This window comes from Palaemon carinicauda, chromosome 19, assembly GCF_036898095.1.
Source record: "Palaemon carinicauda isolate YSFRI2023 chromosome 19, ASM3689809v2, whole genome shotgun sequence".
Lineage (NCBI taxonomy): Eukaryota > Metazoa > Arthropoda > Malacostraca > Decapoda > Palaemonidae > Palaemon > Palaemon carinicauda.
In genome coordinates this window covers 37,447,548-37,467,994 of record NC_090743.1, presented here as the reverse complement: position 1 = coordinate 37,467,994, position 20,447 = coordinate 37,447,548, and the positions used below count along the sequence as shown (strand labels likewise).

Sequence of the window (20,447 nt, the reverse complement as noted above, 5' to 3'; positions counted from 1 at the left end):
CGAAGCATTCCTTCTGCTGTTCTTAGTGACATCCCTGGTCTTAGGGAGCTACGAATGGCCCGTAATGCTCTTACTTCCATACCTGCTGAAGCATTCACACCCACGCCAGACCTAGTTCGTCTTGACCTCTCCAGTAACCGAATATATGCTTTACATTACCATGCTTTCTGGGGTCTAGCCAGCCTGGAAGTACTGAAGCTTTCTGGCAATGTGTTACAGCACATGGGCCAGGAGGTGCTAGTGCCTCTGATGGCCCTCCATGGGTTGCATTTGAATGACAATCCTTGGCTGTGTGACTGTCGTCTCCGCCCTCTTCGTGAATGGATGATAAATAACAATATAGCTGGATTAGTTCCACCTACGTGTGCCCGTCCAACACGATTAAGTGGTCGTGGTTGGCATACTTTGACTATGGACGAGTTCGTGTGCGTGCCCCATGTGACAGCAGTCTCATCAGAGGTATATGCCTCACAAGGAGATAATGTTTCTCTTGCATGCCGTGTAGAATCTGATATGAAATCAGAGGTCATATGGCTTGTAGGAGACAAGCCTTTAGCTAACTCTAGTGACTCCTGGAGATACAAGGTGCTAGAACTAGTCTCTCTTAATCAATCTGCCCTCTTGTCCAACTTAACTATTTCTGGTGCAGTTTCTAAAGATCAGGGTATTTACCGGTGCATTGGTGAAAATAAAGCTGGCCGTGCAGAGTCAAATATATCACTTCATGTGTTGGCAGAGGAGTCTGAGAGTAGTTTTGTGTTTTTTGATACAACGTATATGACTGGTGGAATTTTATCAGGTTTGGGGTTTCTTATAACTATATTATTATTAGTAAGTTGTGTTGTGCATCGTCGACAAAGAGTTAGGCTATTCAGAAGACAGGAGGAAGAGCGTGGACGAGCTGCTTTGACACCAAAGACTCCACTTGCTTGCCAACCTAAACCTCCCGTCACAGAGCCAAGAACTTCTAATTATCAGTCTTCACCCAACGAAAAAGAACCTCTTCATCCCACTCATTCAAAACACCATCGTTCTTCACGAGACAACGGCAATGGAAGCTACAGCCGAAGTTCCCATGCACGTTACCTGGAAAACAACATTGATGACCCAAGAGGTCATCACAGATTGTCGCAAAATAACCTTGACAGGTTATCCTACGTCGAAGTACCAATATGTGATTTATCTCGAAGCAGAAGCGACTTGGAAGAGAGACTGAGCTGGAAAAACCTTGAATTTGAGACGGACATTCTACGCCGTGAGTGTAGTCCTACTGGATCTGTTGTGTCTGTGGTCAGTAATGGTCCTTATCCAGATATAGTGGAAATCCCTTACACTCATACAGGGGATGAATACACAAGAGATTTCCAAGCTTATGATTCTTTCAGTAATCGTCCTAGGAAGTAAGTTGATATTCATGTTGAATTTAAATTCTCAATAAGCATTTAATTGTACTTATAAAAGTACTATATTTTTATAGTATAAAGGATATTTTTAAAGAGAAATATTACATTTTAATCTGACTTATTTTCATGTCAGTACTAGTATGTTAGGAATGCTTCATTTAATATTATTAATTTTGAATTTTATTTTCTATCTATTATTTTTAGATTATATAACCCTCTATAATACCCATGAATTTCTATTTTCATTTAGATATAAAGTTCATATTTCCTCTAACACTCAAGTTTCATAACAAACCGCCAACTCAGGAAGCATCTTATAACATTCATTCTTGGTGAATTTCACCTACGAAAATTAACATTCCTCCCTACCGTTTCCTCATCTAATATTTCTTCTCCTTTTCCCCCAGATCGAGCCATCATTCTTACGAAGACACAAGATTGGGCCATTTGTCTTATGACCACAGTTCCCTCGACGGCAGGTAAGAAGAGGAGGAACAAGGAGAGAAACAACACTATCCAGGCTAGGAATACCAAACGTCGCGTAGAATGCGAACGCTCGGTAGATTAGTTTACACTGGCCCTTCCTCTTCCCATTTGCACACCCACGTGCATTTGCTTGATCTCTTTCGGCCTCGCTGTTTCTGTCTTGCTATCTAGGGGTATTAGGGAAGCAATGAATTCATATATTCCTTCTGCTAAATGACTTTGCTTGCTTGTACTGCAACTCGCAGACGGATTCGCAGAGACACGTAGACTAGCAAATATGGTTACAGAATCATATGCTATATTATATATATATATATATATATATATATATATATATATATATATATATATATATATATATATATATATATATATATATATATATATATATAAGTAGTCATGTACGTATTAAAACAAAACCATACACACATAAAGCAACCCTTTTGAAGGCAGTCATAATCATGCACCCAAACTCACACGTGATCAAACAGTTACAAAGCCTCTGCAGAACTTGGACACATAAACAAACAAGCACACACGTCAGAATGAAATGAGAACCCCCTCCAAATAGTGCCATGCCAGAATGATGCCTTAGGACAACTGGCATCAAAGGGGAAATCCAGTGTCAACATCCTTTAATCATTTCTCTCGTGGCACCTGGAATTGAGTAGATGCGGGCTGGACCATGGGCACTTCAAGGTTTGCTTCACATATGTGATTTAGATGGAATATTTATCACAATCATTATTATTGATATAAATACCATTTAAATTGATAGTTTTGTTTGATCTTTTATACTAAAATATAAATATTTTGCGTATATCATTCGGAGCATTTAATTTCTGTTTATTTCAAAAGCACAAATTATCATTCTTTTATTATATCATGTAGGTAGATTATTATTTTATTAATATCCATGATATTTCCCTATTTGGTTTAACGCCTTCCTAATATTTAATTTTCATTGCAATATAAGAAAAATAATCTTCAATTAAATTTTCTTATGATTTCATACAATTCAATTTCGTTAAATATTCTTTCTGAGTAGTCGTAACTATATTAAATATCAGTATTTTCATAGTTACAAAAATAATTGAAACAGAAGATATACTAAAAGAGATTACAGGAACGTAAAATGGATGTATTTTACAATGAAAAACTAACGTTCTAGTGCAGATTAAAAAGGCATAAAACAATGATGTGGCTTTCAGTGAAAGGTTATACAAGGAGGGAATTACTGATGTTGAAGGTTGAAAAGATAACCAGACAACCAAATTGGAAGCTATTAAGGTAAGGTATTTGCTTGCTATGTATTGAATATGGATTGAAAGGACAAAAAAAAAAAAAAAAAAAAAAAAAAACGGAAATATGAAAATTTTGATAAGAAAAAAAGTTAACAGATGAAATCATAAATGAACTTTTTGACATGGGTTATTCATGAATGGAGAATGAATGAAGATTAGTAATTGAAAAGGGAATATTGAGAGAACGTCGGAGAGGAAGAGGTGACGTGTTCAACAGTTGTAGTGGAAGAGGAAGGGTCTTTATATCTATGAAGCAACAGCAGAATGCTTGTAAGTTAGGGGGAGTGGGAGATAGTGCAGTGTAGGGAGATTAAATGGCCTGATAGTTAGCTTTTTGTGCACTTAGAAGAAGTTGAATAATTAGAAGTTGTTGTGTAGGGGATCTTTCTAGATCCATCCCCAGCTTATAAATACTTAAATTTAGGTATATATACAGTGGAACCTCGGTATTTCAACAAAAAGCACGCTTTGTCAGAACTCGTAAAAGACGAAACGCATGATACCAGCTGTCGACATTGCTGAAGTAAACGTTACTAATCAGCTTTCACATAGTTTTCTCCCAGCACACACCTGTAAAACTTTGCTGTAATCCTTTTAGCTTATTTCATGGAGTTTTTTCATTCTATGATACTAATATATACACCATAGGGCCTAAAAAGTTTAATAATGGAGTTAAGTAAAAAATAAAAGTTGAGATCAAAGATTTTATAAATGAGATCATTGTAAAGTCTGGTGAGAACATTTCAGATTTAGCTATACACTACAGTATGGTATTGCAAAATCTATGATGTGCACCATACTGGAAAATTAAGAGGTCTTTAAAAGGAGCTAGTGTAGCCAAAGATGTTAAAGTGTTTAAAAACAAAAAAATCAGACAATTAAAGAGATAGGTAAAGTATGGTTAAATCAGATAAACAATATATAGTTAGATGATGGTAGTATTTCTTATGCCATAATATGTAAGAAGATTGAACAACTGTATATCGCTATCCTTAACAACACCCATAGAACAAGTGTTGATGGTGATGTTTTCAGGCCAGCCAAGGCTAGTACTAAAAATTTAGAAGTGGCATACATAGTGTAGTAAGGCAAGAGGAGGCTGCCAGTTCAAATAAAGATGTTGTAGAGCAGTATGTAGAAGTATTTAAAGAATATATAGAGGCTGAGGGGTTTATTCCCCCCAAAATGATTCAAATGTGATGAGACAGGCATCTGGAGGAAAATACCAAATAATACCTACAAAACCAAAGAAGAGGAGTCCTCAGATGTTTTGTGGGAATCCAAGTGGAGACTTACATGTCAACTCCTTACTTGTGTATTGCTCAGAAAATCACAGGAGTTCCAAGAAAAATAATGTGACGAAAAAAATTAAACCTGAAGTGGAGAGCTAACAGTAAAGCCTACATAACTAAGCAGAGTGGGTTCATGAATTGCTTGGGCCAATGGTGAAAAGGTGCAAAAAAACAATAATAAACAATTCACAGTGAAGGCCATCCTCCTCAAGAACAATGCACCTGGTAACCTTTGAGACTTGGAGGATGAATTGCTCAAGTATTTTAGTTTCATAACTGATTACTTACTGCCCCACCCCACCCCATAAGACTCCTCTGATCAAGTCCTTAGACCAGCAGGTGATTTCATATTTTAAGAAGCAATAAGAATAAAAAATTTTCTAGAGGTTGTTTGAAGTTCCCTCTAATATGGAGTTACAAGTTATGATTTTATAAGAATCATAAATAAAGTCTGGGGAGAGTATCTTCCAGGACCATGAACATGAAGGAAGTTTAGGCCAGATTATTTTCCAGAGAAAGAGTTCATAGGCTTTGAACCTGAACCTCTGAGTGAAGATATTGTGTCTTTAGGCGAACGCATTTGTTTAGATATCAGTGATGACGATGTGGAGAAGTTAGTGAAGGGCCACAGTACAGAGCTCACCACAAAGGAACTCCAAGACCTTCAGAATGATCAGCAACAGACAGCAGTTACCAAAATGTGTTCAGAAAAGAGGTAGTGAAAGGATTACGTTCCTAGTTTTGTGCAAGGAAATCTGAAAAATGGGATAGGTAGGAAGTGCAGAGGTTCATGGAAAAAAATAGCTCAAACAAAGCTGTAAAAAAAAACTTTCAATAGCCTTTATAGTGACAATGCAGTCATTGCAGACATTTTTAAAAGTAGGCAAAAATAAACTTTTTTGGACAGGTTTTGTTTTTTTAGTGAGACAGTTCCAGTGATTTTCAAGCAGCAACAGCAAAGAGGCAGAGACGAATATGAACCCCAGAAGGGGGCTCCCCTTTCAAACAATAACACCTCTCCTCCTCTTTACCTTCTTCTCCACCTTCCACTTAGGTCAACAACTCTCCTCATGACAGGTAAAATGAAGTTAAAATTCCATTTGCTTCATTTATTTACTGTGTTTTAGTATTTTTTGTATGATTTTATGCATGTAAGTACAGTAAACTATCCGCAAACTAGCTTGTCATAATTGATTTCAAGGCTTTTGAAAAAATTAATTTTATTTTTGAACAAGAGGTTTTCAAAACAGCCTTCTGGACCGAATCAACTTCGAAAACCTAACTGTATATATATATATATATATATATATATATATATATATATATATATATATATATATATATATATATATATATATATATATATATAATATATATATGAATGTACATATGTACACACACAGTACATATGCATAAACCTCACAAGAACATGTGATGCTGATGCAATAAACTACTAGGAAGAAGGACATTACTGATTGTATCCTTACATAACCGAGAAGGCTGATGTACTGAGAGATGTTTATATTCAATATGGCACAGTGAGAGTACGAGTATATGTACAACCATTTTTAGAACAAAACATCAAAAAAAATATGCCACCTATATTTGCACCAACATATCGGTGACTTTGTTGACAAATTTCGTATCCATTAGTCGAGTGGAATTGGTTCAAATGTCCTGATATTCTCAACCTTCAGATAGTTACAAACATTTTCTTTATACTAATACGAGTTTATACATTCATTTATACCAACACAAATACATACATACATATGCATGCATATACACATATCTATGCACCGTTACAAATTTTTTCGAATGTTTTGGTCTACAAATGTTTGTACGTATGTTTGTACTACTCTTACTGTATTATATATATTGCAAAAATCTCTATCAATAAATCAGTCTTATTGATGATGTATAGACAAAACCAGTCACGATTCATTCAGTAATTTCCTTTTTCTTTGTATATTACTGGTTATACACACACACATACACACACACACACACACACACATATATATATATATATATATATATATATATATATATATATATATATATATATATATATATATATATATATATACATACATATATCATATATAATATATATAATATACATACATACATACATACATATATATATATATATATATATATATATATATATATATATATATATATATATATATATATATATAACAGTGAATTTTAACAGAAAAAAAATCTGGCATTTCTTTACCAGGTGTTATAGTGACCTTAACCTTGCCCTGAGTGAGGACTCTTACGATGCCCTAAGTCATCGCATTGGTCGTCGTAGAGCAATCAGATACCCGTCACTGCCAACTACCCCCATGATGGAGCAAGACGAGCCCACCAGGGTCACCAGCGCCCATGATGCCCGTCGCCTGCGGCGGATCATGGCCACTCACAGGTACAGGTGAGAGAGATAGGGAAAGAGAGTTTGCTTAGTCAACCAGATCCTCAGAAGAACAGTGATAACGTGTTCGCCTCACATTCGCATGGCAGCAGATCGATCCCAGCCCGGGAACGTGAGTTTATGCTGTTTAATGGGGAGGCCACTGCTGTGGTTGGGCACCACGTTCTGGTGAGCATCTATTCCGATGAAACGGGAACTGTAAGCAGACACCTTCAATTTTACCTTTATATTGTTCCCATTGTTGAAACTTCTCCATCGAAATATTTATCAATGCTATTACTTGAAATTGTTCTCATTATCGAGAATTTACTAAAATAAAAAGTACATTCACTTTAACGTGAATGGGATAATCATCACACATAATCTGAAATCTAAACTCTAAGATTTTCTTTATAAGCAACTGAGAATATGACTTAAAAAAGAAATTCCAAGTAATTCTTGTACCTTCTCCAAATAAAGTTTAATTATAGTGGTCAGAAATCAGGGAGTATATTGACATAATTCATTTTAAAGTTAAATCTCGTATTCGTCAGGAGTAAAAGTTGGATATTTAAAAGAAATATCACAGGTCTCTAAATACAATTCAGTTAAATAACTAATGCTAATAATACAAAAAAAAATCAAATAATTTCCATATAAAATCTCGTTCCTTTTAAACTAAAAATCGACGAGATAAAATCAGAAAATTCCATACCAAACATAAAATCTACAAATTTACGTATATTCTATGAGCAAAGCTGGTAAGAAATTATAAGTAACAGACATTAATCAAATGATTATAAGTCTTCCAAATAAAATCTCAAACTTTACTAAAGCAAAATTATCATATAATTTTAGATTACACAAAGAGAATCGACCCTTTGAAAATGCTTAGCACTGGCCACAATCATTTGCAATTGTTTTCTTTTCGCCACTGCTAAAGAAAACGGATTTGATCGTAAGGGAAGCTATTCTATTCTGGCAAGTACGACTTGGAGCTCGTCAAGTAATGTACACAAATAGTTGACTTACAATTGAAATTACTTCGAAATAATGTATATAAACTTCAAATTCATAGAAAATACTAACAAACAAAAATAATATAATAACAGAAATCTTGAGAACAGTAAATCTCTGGTAAATAATCTATGTTATTTGATAAGAACCTTGTGCACAAAAATTACTTTTTCATGTGCAGAAAGAGTGAGCTTATTTTTTATTCCTCTAATTTACCCTATTTCTCTTGTAGGCAATAAGGTGTTCTTTTTTTCAACTCTCTCTCTCTCTCTCTCTCTCTCTCTCTCTCTCTCTCTCTCTCTCTCTCTCTCTCTCTCTACATTTCACTACTCCAAAAAAAAAATTCAAAACGCATTCAACCAAATGCTTCAATTTCCCTCTCTCTCTCTCTCTCTCCCCACCACCCCAACGCCATCTATTGAATGGCAGAGGCAAATACCATTCGCTGGAAGGCACGAGTGAGCTCAGCGCCGGGGACTCCTACCGTTATCACTTCCATGCAGCCCGGCTGGACAAGTTCCTGCAGGAGTACCGAGGCCTCCAGGCGCAGATCTACCGCAGGAAGGCAGCCGTCAACCGGCCTGGGTCGACTGCCAGGTACGGATGGAAGTGAGGATTACTTATTATTCAGTTACATATTCGTTGACTTGTTTATATGTTAGCGGAAGGTAGAAAGCAATGTACATGTTGTCGTGTTTTATCGTAATTGTTTTATATATATATATATATATATATATATATATATATATATATATATATATATATATATATATATATATATATATATATATATATATATAGATATAGATATATATATATATATATATATATATATATATATATATATATATATATATATATATACTGTATATATGTGTATATTTATTTATATGTCTATATATATATATATATATATATATATATATATATATATATATATATATATATATATATATATATATATATATATATATACATATATATTTATATATATATATATATATATTTATATATATATGTATATAATTTTCTCTATATATCTTTATATATAACCCCCTTGTAAATCTATTTTGCATTTTCCCTCCACGTATGCTATATGTATTGTGCTTAACCTCATTTAAACATTAATAATTACTACTGTCTTGCATGCCATGGCGTATATACATAAACAACAACACACAAACACAAACTTGGCCCACGGTTTAATAAATCTATTCATTTTACTTTTACATCCAATATGAATAATTTCCTTCAAAATTTTTACTCGTCGTTTATTTATTATTCGTTATAACTCATTCATTAGGTGATTTAAGAGGCCAATCATTTACATATTCTTTACAATCATCCCTTCAATCATACGCTCTCTCTAATTGCTTAAATGCTTTTACTATTTCATTAATTAATTCATTCATTCATTCATTCATTCATTCATTCATTCATTCATAAGGTCGGTTATCCGACTACTTCCATTTTGTCTTTTAATGATTTACGAGATCTTTCTTGAAAAAAAAAAAAAAAAACACACACACACACACACAGCACAAAACAAACTAAGATTCTCATATGTCAATATTGCTTCACAAATACACCAAAAGAAAATATAAATTCAAAATATTTAATAATCGAGTTAGATTTTTAAATCAAGGAAAGGACCTTATTCTTTAATTTCATGTTTCTAAATATAAAATTTAAACAATAATGTAAACAGATGGGAAAACATAAATGAGAGTTATCAGTCATGTAGGTGATAGTCACTTTGATTCAATTAATTCATTTCGAATTCAGTATGAAAAGTGTTAGTATTTCTCATTATCCCCTAATTAGTTACTTCCATATATCAAAATCAATAAAGTTAATGTAAAAATGCATATGATTGGTTATTGCACTAATTAACAGGGTTTCCGAAAAGTTTGGAAGAATCAATGGGAATTCTACTTGTTCTTCCAGATTTTTTTAGACATCCTGTAGTGTTGCAGCCTTAACAACAAGACGGCTAATTATGTCTTCCTTTCCTCGCAGGCTGTCTGCTTCAGATACGCTTGATGTCACCGGAACAGCTCTCTATAAAGACACGACTGTTCCACCTTACATGGAGCACGACATCGGTTTATCCCATCGGAGGGCACTGCCAACGGCCAAGGCTCTCTTGTCGGCCTCCCAGGGCGTCGGCATGAACAAAGGACCCGTCCTGAGCAGCGAGAGGAGGCGCTCCATGGCGCAGGTCGGCAACCTCACCCACAGCGACTCCGTCATCGAAGCTATGCAAGGAAGAGCCCTGACCCCAACCGACTACATGATCGAGGTCATGCAGAACACGGACGTGGTGCCCCCCGTAGTGCCGAATCCGAAGGCCCTCATGGACGCCGTGACCTCGAGGGAAATGGAGGAGACGGAGAGCATGAGGGAGGTGCGGGAGGCCATGCAGGAGCGGGACCTGAGCCCCACCGAGTCAGCGGTCATCGACGTAATGAAGGGAAGGATCTTGAGGTCCAGCGAATCCTTACCTGTGATACAGAGGAGAAAGAGGAGCTCCACGGATTCCAGGATGGACTCCTCTTCGGAGGAAACCCCAAGGCAAACCGAGCCCCTTCGATCAATCCTAAAAAACCGATACGAGGGGGGCGGACTCCTATACTCTGGGGGACAGTATCCTCAAAGTGCCTATTACGACAGCACTGGCGTGTGCGAGGGGAACATGGATAGCTCATATAGTTCGGAATACAAAGATTACCTGGACCACGAGTCTTGAGAGCTGGTAAGACTCATTAGTGACTTGGAATGACAGATGATTTTGTAATTCATTTTTCATCTTCTCTTCAAAAAAGTTAGCTCACTCACTCTCTATCTCTCTCCCTCTCGCTAGTCGACTTATCTATCCAGTTCTCGTGTTGTGCTGTAGACTGTTGATCTCTTTAATGAAACTTTTAACTGTGTATCCTGCGTCTCGAACTTTAAAGAAATGGGGATTCTGAATAAAACGTGTTTTATTATTTTCCTTGTTTAGTTTGCATGATCATTGGTGACCTTTGATAGAATGTAGAGCAAAGAAAATTGAGAAGTACCACAGGAAACTGGGAATTTATTTTAGTATAATGAAGAGCAAAGAAAATAGAAAAGGAGCTCAAGACACTGTAAATTTGTTTTAGTATAATGTAGAGCAAACAAATTAAAAAAAGTAGCTCAGAAAACTGAGAATTTATTTTAGTATAATGTAGAGAAAAAAAATAGAAAAGTACCAAAGAAAACTAGGAATTTATTTTGGTATAATGTAGAGCACAGAAAATAGAAATGTAGCTCAGGAAACTGGGAATTTATTTTAGTATAATGTAGTAAAATGAAAATAGAAAAGTACCAAGGGAAACTAGGAATTTACTTTGGTATAATGCAGAGCACAGAAAATAGAAAAGTAGCTCAGGAAACTGGGAATTTATTTTGGTATAATGTACAGCAAAGTAAATACACAAGTAGCTTAGGAAACTGGGAATTTATTTCAGTATAATGTAGAGCAAATAAAATAGAAAAGTAGCTCTGGAAACTTGGAATATATTTTAGCACAATGTAGAGCAAAAAAAAAAAAATAATAGAAAAGTACCATAAGAAAATGAGAATTTATTTAAGAATAATGTAAAACATAGAAAATAGAAAAGTACCTAAGGAAACTGGGAATTCGTTTTAGCTTAACGTAGAGCGAAGGAAATACAAAAGTACCAAAGGAAATGGGTAATTTATTTCAGTATAATGTAGAGAAAAGAAAATAGAAAAGTATCAAAGGAAACTGGTAATTTATTATAAATTAGTATGATATAGAGCAAAGAAAATAGAAAAGTACCAAAGGAAAATGGGAATTTATTTTAGTATAACGTAGAGCAAACAAAATAGAAAAGTACCAAAGGAAACGGGGAATTTATCTTAGTATAATGTAGAGAAAAAAATTTAAAAGTACCAAAGGAAACTGGGAATTAATTTAGTATAATATCGACCAAAGCAAGTTGAAAAGCAGCACAAAAAACTGGGAATTTATTTTAGTATAATGTCCAGCAAAGAAAATTGAGAAGTACCACAAGAAACTGCGAATTTATTTTAGTATAATGAAGAGCAAAGAAATTATAAAAGTAGCTCAGGAAAATGGAAATTTAATTTGGTATAATGTAGATCAAAGAAAATAGAAAAGTACCTAAGGAAACTGGGAATTCTTTTTAGTATAATGTAGAGCAAAGGAAATAGAAAAGTACCAAAGGAAACTAGGAGTCTATTTTAGTATAATGTAGAGCAAAGGAAATAGAAAAGTACCAAAGGGAACTGGGAATTTATTTTAGTACAATGTAGAGCCAAAAAAATAGAAAAGATCGGGAAACTGGGAATTTATTTTAGTATAATGTAGAGCAAAGGATATAGAAAAGTAGCTCGGGATACAGGGAATTTATTTTAGTACAATGTAAAGTAAAGAAAATATAAAAGTATCAAAGAAAACTGGGAATTTGTTTTAGTACAATGTAGAGCAAAGAAAATATAAAAGTACCAACGGAAACTGTGAATCTATTTTAGCATAATGTAGGGTAAAGAAAATAAAAGAAACTACCGCAGGAAATTTATTTTAGTATAATGTGTAACCAAGAAAATAGAAAAGTAGATCGGGAAACTGGAAATTGATTTCAGTATAATATAGAGCAAAGGAAATAGAAAAGTACCTAAGCAAACAGGTAATTCGTTTTAGTATAATGTATAAAAAGGGTGCCAAGGAGAAGATTGACAAAATACTGGAAATATAAGGCCACAATGACAACATAATAAAGCAACTGGTGTTATGGACTAAAAAAAGTATAGGATAATCTAATAAAAAGCTAAACTTGTGGTTAGGTTGAAGAGGAAGAAAAGAAAATATCGTACTTTTCCCTAAGATTGAGTATAGATTTGCATTAAAATCTAAAATTCACGTAAATACCTCCAGGAGTATTAAAAAATGGGCGGTTGGGGGTTAAATGTCTTAGGGATCCCGAGACAATGGAAGGGAAGAAATGTGAGGATTTCTCTAAGAAATCTTCAAGTAATATCTAAAAGAAAACAATAACAACTGGTGGCTTTTAAAATACTGGGGAGAAAATGTCACCACGATATAACACAACATAAACCTATCATATAGGCTATTTTCATGAAAAGCAACCAAAGAAATTTCTATATTTATCCACCTTCAACACCTGTGGTATTTTCCCCCGAAGACGAATATGCATTATAACCTAGATACCCTTTACCATTGATCTTCATAATATACTGGCAAGGGAGTGGGTGATACTCTCTCCTATTACGCTAGCGGAAGATGAATGGGACATAAGCTCTCTATTACACCTTGTACACTCTAAAAGAATATAGTTGAAAGAAGGTCGTTTTCTAATATTATTCCCAATATTTGCTCTATTTTTTTTTTTTTTTTTTTTTTTTTTTGACAATGCAAAGAATTTTGTATTCTTATGTGCTATGGTTCAAGAATGCGCCCGTAAATAATAGTAATGGGATTGATGTGGACCTCTGGGCTCTAGTGCAGCCCATGGAACATTGGTGTGATGTTAGGCTGAAAGATCTAATGAAATATAAATATAATTTTTTCAAAGTAACAGATCTTCATAAAAGAATCAAATATCAAATAATGCTGTATTTCTATAAATTTTAGTATGAAATCTTGAAGCATTGGAAAGAAGTTACCACCATACCTAAGACAATAAAAAGGAATATTGAGAAGGTAGGAGTGCATAAGAGCGTGCTATTTGGAACAGCCCATATAGGGAAGAAAGTGATGGATTCCTAAGAAAGCTGGATGTAACCACACTATAAACAACCAGTCTCAGGAGACTGTGATTAACAAATAATAATAATGATAATAATAATAATAATAATAATAATAATAATAATAATAATAATAATAATAATTATCATTATTATTATTATCATAATTATTATTATTATAACAAAAATACTACTACTACTAATAATAATGATAATAATAATAATAATAATAAAAGTAATAATAATAATAATAATAACAATAATAATAACAACAATAATAATAATAATAATAATAATAATACATTTGTCACACATAAATATCGAACTTAGCACATCTGAGAGAGAGGCCTAATTAAAAGTTCATTTCTAACAGCAATAATAATAATAATAATAATAATAATATTAGTGATATAATTAATAATAATAATAATAATAATAATAATAATAATAATAATAATAATAATAATAATAAAATCGCTATCTAACATAGGGATCGAACTTAGCACAGCCGATTGACAGGCAACGTCCTAGATGGGAGGTAGACATTAATCTTTACTAACGCCTAATTATCAGTTTATTTCCAACATGAGCAACAATAATAATAATAATAATAATAATAATAATAATAATAATAATAATAATAATAACAATGAAAATAATAATAATAATAATAATAACAACAACAACAACAACAACAACAACAACAACAATAATAATAATAATAATAATAACAAAAACAACTTAAAATTTTGTATACGACGAATAATAAAACAATTAAAAAACCTAAAAACCAAATTAAAACCAAAGCATAAGTAAAAAACCGACTGAGGGATTCACCTCCCACGTACTCGTAAGCAAGATTTAAAGCCACGTACTTTGAGTTGCGTCGCCTCTCCCAAATGGATTGGCCCGCGTAATATACGTCCGCCAAGCCTCTGTAAATAGTGCCAGACGGTCGTCAGTGCCAGGCCCGTGGCACCGCCAGGGAATGAGAATCAACATTATTTTGCAGATGGAGAAGAAGAAGTCGATCTGAAGATTTGCTTGCGTGAAGCTGGATATGGGATGAGGCAGGAAGAGGCGGTATAGGTTGTGACTGAGGTGAGGTAGGGTCTGGAATAATAATAATAAAAATAATGAGGATAATAACAATAACAATAATGATATTAGTAACAATATTGTTAATAATAATAACAACAACAAAAATAATAATAATGATAATAATAATAATAATAATAATAATAATAAAAATAATAATATTGTTAATAATAATAACAACAACAAAAATGATAATAATAATAATAATAATAATAATAATAAAAATAATATTGTTAATAATAATAAAAAAAAAATAATAATGATAATAGTAATAATAATAATAAAAATAATATTGTTAATAATAATAACAAAAATAATAATAATGATAATAATAATACTACTACTACTAATAATAATAACAACAACAACAACAACAACAAAAAACTTTTCTCATCATCAGAATATGAAACTGAAGTACAAACAGTATATGAAACGAACCATAATATACGCTATACGAACGACAATAAACCTTTTCCATTCCAATTAGATTTATACATGGTCTTCAGCAGCCATTGGTCAAATCCCTTTTCGTTATCCATTCAAAGATTCTTAATAAAAAAGCAGTCTATACATTTTTACTAGTTCTTAATCAAAACTTCATTTGCTCACCAACTTACTGAAAATACTAACATATCTGAAAGCATGTATATGTATATATTTGTGTGTGTATATATATATATATATATATATATATATATATATATACATATATATATGTATATATATATGTAATTATATACATAAATATATATATATATATATATATATATATATATATATATATATATACACACTACATGGATTTCAAACAAAATCAAAATCTCCATCCTCTACAAAGCCTCGCCTAACTTAAACTAAAAAAGGGAAAAAAAACCAGAGCCAGCAATATGCAGAAGATAGACATGTAAGCTATTGCAAAACGAACTCAATTCCTCAAGCAACTGTATTGAAAGGATTTGCCTGTCTTTAATCCCTCGACTGGAGGCAACCCCTATCCCTTCCCTCCCACTTTCCCCTCCCCCAAAGGAATCGTCTCATCCTCGAGAGATTCGCTTTCTGGAGGATTTCATTCAGGTAGGAGGCAGGAGGTTTCTGGCCGTCTTTGGTTCTCGAATAATACAGTATTTGAACGAAGTATGAAACAGTTTCGACGGTGATGAGCGATGGGGAGATTACTTCAGCCAGTTGGGTTCTGAATTGTTGTAATAGAGCTAACGAAAACTGAGCGTACATGCACACGAGCACACACACACACACACACACACACACACACACATATATATATATATATATATATATATATATATATATATATATATATATATATATATAAATATATATATATATATATATAAATATATATATATAATATATATATATACATATTATATATATATAAATATATATATGTGTGTGTGTGTATATACTGCTTAGTCTTTTTTAGGAAAATAATTATCTTCGGCAACCTTTCAGATATAAAGCTACTGAAAAATATGACCTCTAACAATTCTCTGACAGACTGCATAATAATTTCTAAAATGTATTACGTGGATTTCGTAAAATTACTGCAACCGTATCATCGTCATAGAGAGGTAATGACAGAGAACAAAATAATTCGCAAAAACTAGAAATAAAACAAATAATAGCCTGACGGCGTAACATCCCAAAGAATTCAAAATCGTGAGTCGAAAATTCAGAGGCGATTGTCAGGGCAGGAATCCCCCCACGACAACATGAGAAACTCTCGTTGATACATTTTACTTCGAATTTACTAAACTTCAAATGAAATGTATATAAAATTTGGACACTTATTTACAAAACAGAGTGAGAATCGAGGGCCGAAAATGAGAAGATACAAAATTAGTTTAATCGTGAAATTCAGCTGAGGTTACCCACTATTTTGCTTCACCATACTTTTAAAATATCTAAATATAATAACAATAAATATTGCATATCAAATTACCTCCAGCAACTAAGTTGGACGGAGGTTATGTTTTTAGCTCTATTTGTGTTTGTAATTTGTGTCTGTGTGTGTTTGTTTGGGAACAACTTCCTGGCCACAATTTTATTGTTGATAATCTCGAGTCATTTTCTGGTTACCGAATTAGTTTAATACCTGCAGGAAGTATACATGAATATATATATATATATATATATATATATATATATATATATATATATATATATATATATATATATACATATACACACATATACTGTGTACATATATATATATATATATATATATATATATATATATATATATATATATATATATATATATATATATATATATATACATATATATACAGTATATATAAATATATATATATATATATATATACATATATATATATACACATATATATATATGTTATTATTCTGTTATTTTTACATCACAAATATCTTTAAATATATCTACCCCAACACATTCCCAAAAACACAAAGCTTCCCATATATATGTTAACAGGTTTCATGGACGTCATTCATTAAAAAAATAATTAAATACGACATAAGATAATGAACATAACAATTGAAAATGCCAGTAAACTTTCTGAAGAGAAAATATGCAAAGAGGTAACCATGCTATATCACTACTACGTAACGTCTAGAAAATACATTAATTAATTATGAAATTAAAGATTGGATCCTTCAACGTCATAGAGGGATGAGGCCTATAATAATATCATAATCCAGTAATAACTAAATAATCCTTGGTCAAAGAAGAATGAAGCCAGTAATAAAGCCTTTGTCTAATACGGATGATACTGTAATAATAATAAAGATAATCATTCGACAAATAAAGATGAAGCATGTGGTAAAAAAATCCTCACAAGGAAGGATAAAGCTGGTAATATAAAAACAATTCCTTCGTCAAAGAAGGATAAAGCCAGTATAAAAACAAATCCTTCGTCAAAAAATGATAAAGCCAGTAATATAAAAAAAATCCTTCGTCAAAGAAGGATAAAGCCAGTAATATAAAAACAAATCCTTCGTCAAAGAAGGACAAAGCCAGTAATATGAAAACAAATCCTTGGTCAAAGAAGGATAAAGCCAGTAATATAAAAACAAATCCTTCGTCAAAGAAGGATAAAGATGGTAATATAAAAACAAATCCTTTGTCAAAGAAGGATAAAGCCAGTAATATAAAAACAAATCCTTCGTCAAAGAAGGACAAAGCCAGTAATATGAAAACAAATCCTTGGTCAAAGAAGGATAAAGCCAGTAATATAAAAACAAATCCTTCGTCAAAGAAGGATAAAGCTGGTAATATAAAAACAAATCCTTTGTCAAAGAAGGATAAAGCCAGTAATATAAAAACAAATCCTTGGTCAAAGGATAAAGCCAGTAATATAAAAACAAATCCTTGGTCAAAGAAGGATAAAGCCAGTAATATAAAAACAAATCCTTGGTCAAAGACGGATAAAGCCAGTGATATAAAAACAAATCCTTTGTCAAAGAAGGATAAAGCCAGTAATATAAAAACAAATCCTTGGTCAAAGGATAAAGCCAGTAATATAAAAACAAATCCTTTGTCAAAGAAGGATAAAGCCAGTAATATAAAAACAAATCCTTCGTCAAAGGATAAAGCCAGTAATATGAAAACAAATCCTTGGTCAAAGAAGGATAAAGCCAGTAATATAAAAACAAATCCTTCGTCAAAGAAGGATAAAACCAGTAATATAAAAACGAATCCTTGGTCAAAGAACGATAAAGCCAGTAAAATAAAAACAAATCCTTCGTCAAAGAAGGACAAAGCCAGTAATATGAAAACAAATCCTTGGTCAAAAAAGGATAAAGCCAGTAATATAAAAACAAATCCTTCGTCAAAGAAGGATAAAGCTGGTAATATAAAAACAAATCCTTTGTCAAAGAAGGATAAAGCCAGTAATATAAAAACAAATCCTTGGTCAAAGGATAAAGCCAGTAATATAAAAACAAATCATTGGTCAAAGAAGGATAAAGCTGGTAATATAAAAACAATTCCTTCGTCAAAGAAGGATAAAGCCAGTATAAAAACAAATCCTTCGTCAAAGAAGTATAAAGCCAGTAATATAAAAACAAATCCTTCGTCAAAGAAGGACAAAGCCAGTAATATGAAAACAAATCCTTGGTCAAAGAAGGATAAAGCCAGTAATATAAAAACAAATCCTTCGTCAAAGAAGGATAAAGCCAGTAATATAAAAACAAATCCTTCGTCAAAGAAGGATAAAGCCAGTAATATAAAAACAAATCCTTCGTCAAAGAAGGATAAAGCCAGTAATATAAAAACAAATCCTTCGTCAAAGAAGGACAAAGCCAGTAATATGAAAACAAATCCTTGGTCAAAGAAGGATAAAGCCAGTAATATAAAAACAAATCCTTCGTCAAAGAAGGACAAAGCCAGTAATATGAAAACAAATCCTTGGTCAAAGAAGGATAAAGCCAGTAATATAAAAAAAAATCCTTCGTCAAAGAAGGATAAAGCCAGTAATATAAAAACAAATCCTTCATCAAAGGATAAAGCCAGTAATATAAAAACAAATCCTTCGTCAAAGAAGGATAAAGCCAGTAATATAAAAACAAATCCTTCGTCAAAGAAGGATAAAGCCAGTAATATAAAAACAAATCCTTCGTCAAATAAGGATAAAGCCAGTAATATAAAAACAAATCCTTCGTCAAAGGATAAAGCCAGTAATATAAAAACAAATCCTTGGTCAAAGAAGGATAAAGCCAGTAATATAAAAACAAATCCTTCGTCAAAGAAGGATAAAGCCAGTAATATAAAAACAAATCCTTCATCAAAGGATAAAGCCAGTAATATAAAAACCAATCCTTCGTCAAAGAAGGACAAAGCCAGTAATATGAAAACAAATCCTTGGTCAAAGAAGGATAAAGCCAGTAATATAAAAACAAATCCTTCGTCAAAGAAGGATAAAGCCAGTAATATAAAAACAAATCCTTCGTCAAAGGATAAAGCCAGTAATATAAAAACAAATCCTTGGTCAAAAAAAGGATAAAGCCAGTAATATAGAGAACCAATCCTTGGTCAAAAAAGGATAAAGCCAGTAATATGAAAACAAATCCTTGGTCAAAAAAGGATAAAGCCAGTAATATAAAAACAAATCCTTCGTCAAAGAAGGATAAAGCCTTCGTCTAATAAGGATGATACTATAATAATAATAAAGATAATCATTCAACAAATAAAGATGAAGCATGTGGTAAAAAAAATTCTTACAAAGAAGGATAAAGCCAGTAATATAAAAACAAATCCTTGGTCAAAAAAGGATAAAGCCAGTAATATAGAGAACCAATCCTTGGTCAAAAAAGGATAAAGCCAGTAATATAAAAACAAATCCTTGGTCAAAAAAGGATAAAGCCAGTAATATAAAAACAAATCCTTCGTCGAAGAAGGATAAAGCCAGTAATATAAAAACAAATCCTTCGTCAAAGAAGGATAAAGCCAGTAATATAAAAACAAATCCTTCGTGAAAGAAGGAAAAGCCAGTAATATGAAAACAAATCCTTCGTCAAAGAAGGATAAAGCCAGTAATATAAAAACAAATGCTTCGTCAAAGAAGGATAAAGCCAGTAATATAAAAACAAATCCTTCGTCAAAGAAGGATAAAGCCTTCGTCTAATAAGGATGATACTATAATAATAATAA

At 32.5% G+C, this 20,447-nt stretch overlaps 2 protein-coding genes across 3 annotated transcripts in view; both read left to right on the top strand.

Annotated features, from left to right (window-relative positions):
• LOC137658575 (uncharacterized) overlaps window positions 1-10,902 on the top strand; it is a 157,931-nt gene extending 147,029 nt beyond the window's left edge. The window contains exons 3-7 of one of the 2 annotated variants that reach the window (XM_068393475.1): window positions 1-1,400; window positions 1,811-1,882; window positions 6,734-6,928; window positions 8,354-8,521; window positions 9,944-10,902. The exon at window positions 1-1,400 is cut by the window's left edge and continues 1,513 nt beyond it. In XM_068393475.1, coding sequence (XP_068249576.1) covers window positions 1-1,400; window positions 1,811-1,882; window positions 6,734-6,928; window positions 8,354-8,521; window positions 9,944-10,673 — 2,565 coding nt within the window. In that variant the 3' untranslated portion in view covers window positions 10,674-10,902. Of the gene's footprint in view, window positions 1,401-1,810; window positions 1,883-6,733; window positions 6,929-8,353; window positions 8,534-9,943 lie in introns of both variants that reach the window. The other variant, XM_068393474.1, reaches the window with a different exon arrangement.
• Window positions 10,903-17,320: 6,418 nt separating this feature from the next.
• LOC137658964 (micronuclear linker histone polyprotein-like) lies at window positions 17,321-20,421 on the top strand. The gene is made up of 5 exons (XM_068394074.1): window positions 17,321-17,377; window positions 17,761-18,063; window positions 18,676-18,972; window positions 19,546-19,762; window positions 20,276-20,421. Exons 1-5 carry the CDS (start codon window positions 17,321-17,323, stop codon window positions 20,419-20,421), a joined length of 1,020 nt encoding a protein of 339 aa, XP_068250175.1.
• The last annotated feature ends 26 nt before the right edge of the window (window positions 20,422-20,447 follow it).